The sequence below is a fragment of the Chinchilla lanigera genome, unplaced genomic scaffold (assembly GCF_000276665.1).
Source record: "Chinchilla lanigera isolate Chin_1 unplaced genomic scaffold, ChiLan1.0 scaffold00041, whole genome shotgun sequence".
Classification (NCBI taxonomy): domain Eukaryota; kingdom Metazoa; phylum Chordata; class Mammalia; order Rodentia; family Chinchillidae; genus Chinchilla; species Chinchilla lanigera.
The window spans coordinates 16,634,524-16,644,672 of record NW_004955442.1 but is presented as its reverse complement, the minus strand read 5'-3'; the positions used below and the strand labels follow the sequence as shown (position 1 = coordinate 16,644,672).

The following is a 10,149-nucleotide window of genomic DNA, read 5'->3' as shown; positions in this document are numbered from 1 at the left end:
GAGCCATTTCACCTCCTGTTTGGAGACAAACTGTACAGGGCCGCTTGCCCCGGGAAAGCATAAGGGACGCAGCCCGGGTCTGTGCTCTGCCCCTGCAGGACAGCTCTGCGGATCCGTCCAGGGGCTCAGCTCCAGCCCGGGCTAGGTGGGCAAACGGCCGTCCGGTACCAGAGCCCTGACAGATGTTCGCTGACGCCCCCTCACGCCGCTGCGGGACCCGGGAGACCTGCTCGCCTTTGCGCACCCCCGCGGCAGCCTGCAGGCAACTGGGGGCGGGGACGGTGCCCGTCGCCCCCCACTCGCTCGCACCTGCGCGCCACTCCCGACTCGGTGGCCCTGCGGCATCCACCACCAGGACTCTGTCCCGAACCACCAGGCGAGTTCGGCGGGCAAGGGTTGTCCCCACTCCCCGCGTCCCAGCCGGGTCGGAGGTCGCTGCGCCCCGGAGCTCTCGCCGTGGCGCACGCGCGCGCTTTGCTGCCAACTTCGGTGGGCGAGCCCGCGTCGGGGGGACGCAGTCGGGGGGACGCAGTCGGCGGCGGCCGCTTCCACGAGACGCCACCGCGCGGGAGCCGCTCCCAGTATCTGGCCTCAGTTTCCCCCGCGGCGTACACGGGTGCGCGCGAGAAGTTCGTTCCTCCTCACAGACTTGTCTGAAGCTGCAGACTCGGCTCGGCAGACGCGGGTAAGGCGGGCGGCGGTGTTTCCTACGAAGTTGGGGCGCTGGGTGGGCCAGGGCACGGAGAGCGAGAGAGGCAGATCTGCTCAGCTGCAGGGGCAGTCCCCACTGCCCTGTATCCAGGCTCCAAGAGGGGGACCACCTGGGCGCTATGTAATGGAGACGCAAGGGAAAGTGTGGAGTCCCAGCCAGCCCCACCTCGACCAAGTGGGAGCTGCGTGGAGTCCCAGTGGGGGCAGGGTGGGTGTTCTATGATCTGCTTGTGGTCGCCTAGGATGCCAAGTGCCAAGGGTCCACCGCAGACAGGGAATGCAGCCGGGGCGTCTGGGAACATGTCCTGGTCAGTCACAGGTCGGGTGAGGGGCAGTAGTGTGTCTTTGTGTGTGTGGAGAGGTGACTGGTGTGGTCTCCCATTCCTGTACACTGTGCTGGGTGAGAGCTGGGTTTCCTCTGGGTCCTCTTGGGGTCAGCACCTGATGAGATGGCCTCTGGACACCTTCCCCCTCCACCAGTCCCTGACCTGAAGGGGCAGAGGGAAGGAGCCTCCTGGAGTCCGGGGGGCCCAGAAGGAGCTCCTAGTCCCGGTGGGGGGTGCCAGCACCAGTCTGCACAGCTGTGTGGCTCCCAGGGCTGGGTGATCGATGGCCTGGTACAGCCGCCTCTGTCGCCTGTGCATGCATGCCTATCTGTCATCCACATCTGGTAGGGAACGGGGCAGGGAGAAGGGCTGCCTCTCACCCACCAAATCTAAGTGGTGTCTCCTGGGCCAGCCCACTCCTTCCGACCTTGCAGCCCCTCTCAGCCTCTGCTTGCTCCACTGCCATACTCGGCCTGGACATGCTGACCCTTTGGAGGGCCCCTCTCCGCCCTGTCACAGGGGTACCCTCATGGTATTTGGTGGCAGTAGAGTCAGCTGGCTGCTCTGAGCTGACTATTGATGAGAATATGGAGGAAGGCTGTGCCCAGCACCGCCCAGCCACCCCCAATTCAACCCTCTGACTATCTAGGATGTGCACATCTATGTACCCACATCTGTGATGGGTCTGTGACTGTGTGAATTCTAGCCATGTCTGTGTGTCCTTGGGTGAATGCTGTGTGCATGTGCACATGTGTGTGCTGTCATGCACAAGCAGTAGTGTCCACCTGAGTTGGGTACGGGGCTTGTGGGCATGCGTGTCCAGGCTTCTTTGTGCTTGGTGCCATAGCCACGAAGACGTTGCTTCTTGAGCTGCTGAACCAGGGCTTCTGGAGAGCCTTTTATGCCTCTGTGCACACATGCCATGCACCCCACATAGGCATGAGTGCCAGGGCGGTGGACAGCCCAGGTGGTGGCCCAGATGGAGTGTAGAGCGGCTCCCGAGCTGGCGTGTGGGGTGGCATGGGGAGGAGAGGGTCTTGGCTGAGCATGCTGCTGCAGGCTCGGTCGCCGACCTGCCTGAAGCCACCCAGATGGAGCTGGGCTGAGCAGGTGGCTATGCTACGGGGCCATGCTGTGACATCCACTCCCCCAAGCCTGGGCTGGCTCCCTGTGAGACCAACCCCTTCTGAGACCCCATTCCTACCTGACACCACACTAGAGCAATCTCAGGCGTGCAGGCACACACACACACACACACACACACACACACACACACGCACACACACGCATGCACGCAAGGACAGTGTTAACCAGACAATCAGAGCCTCTGCTAGCATCTATCTCATTGGCTTTCACCTTGGCCTCCAGTGGGGGTGGATGGTTCAGCATGCATGGGAGTCTCTGGCAGGCAGAGGACCAGGAGGGCCTGGCCACTTGCAGCTTCTTTCAGACACCTATCAGGTGCTGGGCATCTTCCTGGCACAAGGAGCAGGGCCTGAACAGAGGCTGATTATCCCAGAAACTGGCCTGGGGGTGCCAACCTGTCCTCAGGGGTGGAATTTATACATTATCACTGGCTACGTACAGGATGTCCAGTGAATTGAAGTTTCAGATACACAATGAATAACTTTTAGAGTAGTTTAGAGATAATGCCTAAGCCATACTTATACTAGAAAATTATTTGGTGTTTGGGTCAGATTTAAGCAGATTTTTCTTTACTAACCTGGCAATCCTAGAAGTGCCTAGAGGAGTTCAAGGTCAAGAAGTCTGCAGTGCAGAAGACAAGGTCACAGGATAGAGGCAAGCAGGGCTCCTTGAACTCATATCCCTGGAGTGGGGGAGTCCCATGCAGTGGACAAGGAGACCGAGAGACCTGGTGCTGACCATGGTCCCCTGTCGACAGGTGGCCATGGTGCCCGGACCTGCCCACTAGCTGCCTACCATGTCTCGAGAGGCAGGATCATGCCGTGTGGGCGCAGGGGCCAGAGTGCGGTCACGGAAGCCCAAGAAACCACACTACATCCCTCGGCCCTGGGGCAAGCCATACAACTACAAGTGCTTCCAGTGCCCCTTCACCTGCCTGGAGAAGTCACACCTATACAACCACATGAAGTATAGCCTCTGCAAAGACTCCCTCTCTCTGCTGCTGGACTCCCCTGACTGGACATGCCGCCGTGCACCCGCTTCTCCTAGGCCCCGGGTGCCCACTCCTGACTGCCCCAGGGATCCTCCAGGCCCTAATATACAGCCCCCTGTGCCCAATCTTGTCACTGACAGCCTCTCCCGGAACCACTGTGGTGGGGGCGCCAACCCTGGGGCTGTGGGGTCACCAGGGCCACTGCCCCCTTTGACCAGGGCCTCCCGGAAGGGTCCAGGCCCCTCTGGGCTCCTGGTAGAGTCATGGAAGCCAGGGCTGGGTGGTGGCCCAAGGAGCACGGCCCTGGGGGGTGCGGGGGCCATGGCCTCAGCAGGTTCTGAGGCCAGTGTCCCCTGCTACCCACCTCCTCCTCCAGGTGACTTCCCCGAGTCCCACAGCCTCCACTTGTCTCTGCTGGGTGTCAACTACCCTCTCAGCCCAGGTCTCTTCTCCTACCTGGGGCCCTCACTGGCTGCTGCTGCTCACGTGCCCTTCCTGGCCTCTGCTAGCCCCCTGCTGCCCCCAGCTACTGCCATGCCATCCCAGCAGCCCCCCGAGCGCCAGGCCCTGGCCCCCCGCCTATATTACCCACTACTGCTGGAACACAGAGTAGGTCTGCCCCCAGGCAGGGCAGCCCAGGCCAAGCCCTCTGTACCCACTAAGGGGCCCCCTGGGACTCTGGCTCCTGAGCTGCTGAAGCTGCCCATTCCAGGGCTGGCCCGGACCTGGGTCCACAGCACCCCCAAGGACCCAGGGCAGGAGGGAGATTTGGAGGAAGCTGTCCAGAGTGACCACCACAGAAGGCTACCTCCAGGAAGCAGGCTGGAGCTCCAGAAGGCTTCCTCACACCTGGCAAAATTCTATCCCCAGAGCAGGTGGGTGCCACAGACTCTGGGCTCTGGGAGTGGAGAGGTCAGGGGAGGGCTGGATGGGGGGCTGGGCCCTGTCCTGAGCTTACTCACTGAAAGTATGGGCTCCAGGTTACTGAGACTAATGAGTGTTTTTTCTGTCCTTGGGAGACCCTATTCTCTTTCCCTGGGCTGTGGTGACAGAATGGGCAGAAGACACAGGAAGATGGGGGTGGTGGCGCATGCCTGTAATCCCAGCACTGGGGAGGCTGAGGCAGGCGGATCACCACAAGTTTAAGGCCGGCCTGAGCTACATAGTGAGTTCAAGGTCAACCTGAACTACACAGTGACACCCTGTCTCAAAAACAACAACAAAAAGAGGACACAGGGAGCAGGGGTTTGGGGTATTGTGGGCATTGTGGAACTCCTGACTACCTCTTACCCTCCAGCCTGTCGACTGGCTCTTCCCTGATGCTCTGGCCTGAGGACAAGGAGCTGGGTGACCCTGAGGCCCCAGGCCTAGAGGTCCCCCTCTCCCAGAAGCCACAGGGCCTGGTGCTGGGCAGCCCAGGGCCTGTGGGAAAGGACCTGACCCGGGCTCTGGGCGACTATGCCAGGGTGGAGCAATGCCTGGGGCAGCTGGCCCCAGCTGGAGGCCTGGTCCCCCGACCGCTTCGGGAGCAGCTGGGTAAGATCCGCCGTGAGCTACTGACCATTCACCAGGCCCTGGAACGGGCAGCACAGCCACCAGACACACCTCTGGACCTCTCTGTGAAACGAGTGGCCACCAAGGGACCTGAGGCCACAGCAGGGGCCTGGGGTCTGCCTGAGCTGGGCCCCACGCTGGCCGGGGGGCCCTCCGAGAACCCCAGCATGCTGGGCCCTGCAGCGCCTCAGCCCTTCTCTGGCCACACCACCAAGTGCGAGGCTGACTCCAGTGTCCCACCCCCTGGGCTGCCCCTCCAGGGCCCCGAGGACCCTGTTATTCCTGGCAGTGGCTGGGGGACCCGCATCAGGGCTGGGGGCTCCCAGACCCCTAAGGATGTCCCTGGCCTGCAGAGTCCCCCAAGTGCTGAGGTCTGAACATAGCCCCCTTAGAGTGCTGACTCTGCTCCCCAATCCTAGCCCCACTCTCTGGGCCTGTCCAGCCTCAGTGTGCATGTGGACAGACCCCAAAGTCCATGGTGAGGCTTGTTTCTGGGGCCACATGGGAATAGTTGGGTCATGGTTATTTATTGATCACAGTTGTGAATATTAAAGTGGAAGTCACCTTCAAACACCCTGCCTAGACTGCCTTCCTTTCTTCCTTCCCCAACATGAGTACTGGGACACTCCAAGGAAATATCTCTGGCCTAGGACTCTAGGTGCAGTGTCCCCGGCCTCTCTGCTGGACTTCCACCTTGGACTGGGCCCTCCCTGGGGCCTGGAGTGGGGTGGACTCGGCCTTCTTCTAGGGCCAGGGCCTGGGGTGGGATGGGGGCATCAGCAGGGGACAGAGCCAAGAGAGGCAAATATGTGCTCTGGAGTTGCTCAGATGATTTGTCCTGGTTTTCAGTGCACCAGAAGTGGGCAGGATCTGAGCATCTTGCAGCCCCCAGCCTACCCAGGCCATCTTAGCCTCAGCCTCTCCTGTTGTTATATGTGCCTCCTGCATTCTGTGGCTCAGGGCTGCTTCCCCCTGCATGGCCCCCTCTAGGCTCCGCCAGCCCCTGCAGCCATGATAGGCATCGGTGGCCTTCACAGCTCGCTGCCTTCTTCCCGGTGTGACCAGGCTTGGCCTTCCACAGGCGGGGGTGGGGGTGGGTAGGGGGACCAAGGGTCCTGGAGCCACAGCTAATAACTTCTCTTTCTGGGAAGCTGGGCCACATCTCCATGCCCACCCAGGAATGGCCCCCGCAGTGCAGCTTGCCCTCAGAGGAGGCGCTGTTCCTGCCTGCACCTGGATGGCCAAGCTGCGGCTAGGCTGGCCGGGCTGGGGCCAGTCCAAGCAGGACCTTCGGCTGCCCCATTAACTGCAGTCACCTGGTGATAGCATCAGCCAGCTACCCCACCATGAGGCGTTACAGGTGGTATCCAGAGCCAGGGTGCTAGGTGACCACGCACGGGGTGCTATGAGCTGCAGACCAGGGCTGAAAGATGCCATCCATGCAGTCTCCACTGGAGGCTTCCTGTAGGGGTGCTAGAGGCTGTAGGAGAGCCAGATGGTGCTAAAGGAACCCCAGGTCCTGAGTCTGAGGCACACCCATCCCTTGGCACCCCAGGTGTATGTTGTACCCTGACTTCTTGTGCTGGGAGCAGCATTGCCAGCTTCACGTGAGCATAGGACCAACCTGCTGTCCTGCTGGGGGTGGCAAAAGGGTGACCTAGCCAGCAGGCCACCTTCCCCAAGGCTCTGCCAAAAAAGTCCTGCTTAGGGGCTGTGGTCTGGGGCTGCCCCTGGCTATGTGTGGGTATGGGTGTCCTGGAGAGGAGAGGTCTCGCCGAGAGGCAACCAGCCATGCAGGGCTAGAGGGAAGAATGTCCAGGGAGGGTGAGGTCCACTGAAACCTGATGCAGGAAAGAGCCAGCTTTACAGTCCAGAGCTTCCTTGGTTGCTCCCTCACCCACCCCCACCTTCCCCGTTGCAGTGGGGCAGGCCTAGACTGCCCCCCTCCCCTGCCCATTGACTTAACCCTTCAGGGAACCTACCCTGTGCGTGCCCCACCCTGCTTCTCTCACAGGCCCTGGTCTCCAACAACAGAGGTTGCCTTTTCTGCCCACAGACTTGTCCCAGCAGGGAACCTGTCCTGTCCCCCTGTCCCCCCGCCCCCCCGCCGGCTTCTCTCACAGGCCCTGGTCTCCAACAACAGAGGTTGAGCAGAAACAGAACTGTTGTGGAGCTGGAGCAGAATGGCTGTAGAGCAGGAGCAGGGAGCCTGGCCCCAGGTATGGGACTCCCTGGCAGCACCTCTCTGGAAGGGGCAGGAGGAGAGCCCCGGGAAGGACCCCACTTCACCGATCAGAGGTTGGAAGTCTCCCAAGTGTGAGGATGACCAGCAGGGTCTTAGGCTACTTCCAAGAGGGAAGAGGTCCTGTGGGCAGTTTGAGAAATGATGCTTTTATGTCACCCCTCATTCCCAACCCAGGACATTGTGGTGGCTGTGAGCTTATTTAGAACAAAACCTGCAGGAACTGGGCATAGTGGTATATACATATAAGCCGCTTCTCGGTGACGGACTATGTGCTTGAGGCTGTGCACATCCTAGCACTCAGGAGTGTGAGGCAAGAAGACTCAGTTTGAGGCCAGCCTGGGCTACATATTGAGACCCTGTCTCAAAAAGACATAAAACCAAACAAAGAACAAGAACAAAACCCCAAACCTTAAACCTTGACATCTGTAGGTAGATTGTACCTTCTAGACTCCTCTTTCAGGTACCATGACTCTGGGGGCCCTGAACTTGGGGACCAGATGGGCACTCAGAATCCAGAGGACCTGCCCTCAGATCCGGTTCAGCACTGTCCCCTGCCCCCTGCCTCAGGCTCCTCATCTGTACAATGGGAAATGCCAGTTCTGCTCGGAAGGGTACCAGGACCACAAAGTCACCACTTGCACACAGGGGAAAAGTCAGTCTCTGTCTCTGTCTCTCCCTCCTTTCTCTTCTGTCTTCTCTCTCGCCTCTCTTCTCTCTTCTCTCTCTCTCTTTGCCTCCCTCCCTCATTTCCCTCCTTCTTTTCTTCTCTCTCTCTCAGTCCCTGGGGATTGAATCCAGGGCCAGGCATGGTAGGCAAGAGACTCCAACCTTTTTTATTTGTTGTTTTGAAACAGGATCTTGCTAAATTGCCTGGCTGGTCTTAAAACTTGCTAGCCTCCTGAATAGCTACGATTATAGGCACGTGTTGCCATGCCCCATTCTATCTCTCTTGCAGCTGTAAAGAAGCTAAGACTGTGACTCTGCCCACCTGCCTACTCTCTGGTCTCCTGTCCCTGATTTTCTGGCCTCCTGCCCCGACACTGGCCAGCTGCTTTCAGGGCCTGCACCTCACACTGGACCCCGCTGGAGACCCTACTTGTTCCTGGCAGCCCCGGCTGCTTGGACAAATCTCAGTCCCTGCAGGGGCTGCAGGTGGACCCCGAGGCCTACACTGCTCCTCGGATGGTCTGCTTTTCCTGACGGCTGGAGCAGCACCCTGCGTCTATGTGCTAGACCTGGAGGGACGATCCATCTGCCAACTGCCCTGCCACACGCCACGGGCTGGGGCCTTTGTTCCAGAGGATGTGGCCGTGACATCTTCAGGGCTTGTGGTGGTCAGCGACCTTGTCCATGGAGCTGTCCATGCTCTCGAGCACACTGCCCGAGACCCTCAGAGCCACTGGGTGATAGTGGGGACTTTTCCATCCCCTCAAGGGCTGACTGTGGATGCCCTTGGTCGCTTTCTGGTAACGGACTATGTGTGCGGGGCTGTGCACATCTTCAAGTTGGCCCCTACCTGGGAGCCCCGAGCCCTACCCTCAGTGCTGGGTCTGGAGGGCCCTTGCTGGGTAGGTCCAGGGCCTGAAGGGGGCCTGGCAGTGAGTGAGGAGTTTAGGGATGTGCAGCTGTTTGGCAGTGCCTGCCAGCCCCTGGGCTCCCTGGGGACCCTAACAGGGCACAGCTTTGGCCGCCCTGCAGGTGTATGCTCTGACTCAGAGGGCAACATCATTGTGGCTGATGAACAGAGGCACCAGGTGATCCTGTTTCCCCGGGGAGGGCCACCCATCTGCCTGCTGACAGAGGGGCTGAAGCGGCCTTTGGGTGTGACCTGTGTACCCCAGGGCCGGCTTGTGGTGGCAGATGCTGGAGACAACTGCATCAAGGTGTACCAGTACCTCAGAGAACTGGACTGACTGATGGTGGACACTATGAAAGCACCCCTCACCATCCTGGCCAGCCTCTAGCCTCTTAAACCACTCCACAGGAGGTCAGTGGGTTCCTCTGAGGCTTCTGGCCATGCTCTTGACTCTGAGACTCAATGTACCTGGCCCTGGGGTGGTCCTGTGTCTTTCTCTCAGAGAGCTATGAGTCAGCTGGCTCTCCTTCAATGCTCCAAAGCTGGGCCTTTCCACATCCCTGCTCAGGGTGCCCCTGGCCCTGTGTTCTTTGTTCCCATGCCTACTCAAGCCTTGGCTCTGCTGGCTCAGGTCCCAGAAGCCTGAGCTCTGGAATGGGCAACTGAACCCTAGATCCTTTGGCATGATGGGCTGCCAGCCAGCACATACCTAGGCAAGGTCTCCTGCCAGGCCCAGCTCCAGCCTCCTAATCAGAAGCAGGCAGACAGGGTGTGGCTGGGCAGGGTGGCTTGGGGCAGGGGTGGGGCTCATCAGGGTCCCCTAGCCTCAGAAGTACACCCACTGTCCTGAGCCTCCAGCAGCTTCTTTGGGCCCAGCAGAGGTAAGGGGGAGGCAGAATGGAGGGTCAGGCCTGGAGGTACCCTGGGGGACATGGCTGGCTCTGCCACTCCCCACATGGAACTACTTCGAAGGCTGTGTGAGCCTTCAGTTTTTCTTCTGCAAACATGTTCAAACAGCTCCAAAGTTATAGGAGGGTGGGAGTGCTGGGAGGGTTCCGGGTGGCACCCTCCTGTCTCTGATGACAGACTCCTGCTGCATAAAAAAAAAGAAAATACATGGCCTTTCCTCCCAAATAGGGAAGTGGGGCCTGAAAGGAGTGTGTGTGGTGGGGTGGAGTTATTCAGTGAGTCTGGGCTCATAACGGGGTTTCACGCCAGAGGGGACAGTCTTGCCATAGCAGGTTGTGAGGCGATCTCTACTCAGCCCCCAGTTATTAGGGTCTGCAGTTTAGGTCATTGCCATTCTTGGTTCTCTCACTAGGTTGTGGCCCCTACAGGTGGGTGATTAAATGGGCAGATGTGAAAAGCTGCACCCATTAGGGTCTGCCTCCAGGGCTCAATAAATGTTAGTTACTGACCTCACTATAGGAACGTTGTTCCTACAGCAGGGAACATCGTGTGTGACCTCTCCATTGGATCCACCAGCCCCAGACTGGGTGATCAGGACACAAGTTCAGGGGCTGGGGATTTAGCTCAGTGGCAAAAGCGCCTTCCTGGCAAGCGCAAGGTCGTGAGTTCGGTTCCCGGTACCGGAGAAAAA

General features: G+C 59.6%; 3 protein-coding genes across 5 annotated transcripts in view; all 3 read left to right on the top strand.

Moving 5' to 3' along the window:
- The first annotated feature begins 3 nt into the window (after positions 1 to 3).
- Prr35 (proline rich 35) lies at positions 4 to 5,294 on the top strand. 2 transcript variants are annotated; one of them, XM_005391639.1, is made up of 3 exons: positions 4 to 685; positions 2,941 to 4,049; positions 4,472 to 5,294. In XM_005391639.1, the coding sequence occupies exons 2-3, from the start codon at positions 2,980 to 2,982 to the stop codon at positions 5,103 to 5,105; spliced, it is 1,704 nt and encodes a 567-aa protein (XP_005391696.1). In that variant the 5' UTR covers positions 4 to 685; positions 2,941 to 2,979; the 3' UTR covers positions 5,106 to 5,294. The 2 variants fall into 2 exon arrangements, with proteins under 2 accessions (XP_005391696.1, XP_005391697.1); XM_005391640.1 differs by lacking the exon at positions 4 to 685 and adding an exon at positions 953 to 1,019.
- Positions 5,295 to 6,857: 1,563 nt separating this feature from the next.
- Nhlrc4 (NHL repeat containing 4) lies at positions 6,858 to 10,001 on the top strand. Of its 2 annotated transcripts, none has more exons than XR_001235396.1 (2): positions 6,858 to 6,947; positions 7,929 to 8,019. XR_001235396.1 is itself a non-coding variant. In XM_013517850.1 (2 exons), the coding sequence occupies exons 1-2, from the start codon at positions 6,950 to 6,952 to the stop codon at positions 8,884 to 8,886; spliced, it is 1,035 nt and encodes a 344-aa protein (XP_013373304.1). In that variant the 5' UTR covers positions 6,943 to 6,949; the 3' UTR covers positions 8,887 to 10,001. The 2 variants fall into 2 exon arrangements, 1 of the variants encoding a protein (XP_013373304.1); XM_013517850.1 differs by having other exon boundaries at positions 6,943 to 7,026; positions 7,929 to 10,001.
- The window catches only part of Pigq (phosphatidylinositol glycan anchor biosynthesis, class Q), a 15,300-nt gene continuing 14,515 nt past the window's right edge, over positions 9,365 to 10,149 (top strand). The window contains exon 1 of the mRNA XM_013517848.1: positions 9,365 to 9,430. The gene's annotated coding sequence lies outside the window, so the exon portion shown is untranslated. The remainder of the gene's footprint in view (positions 9,431 to 10,149) is intronic.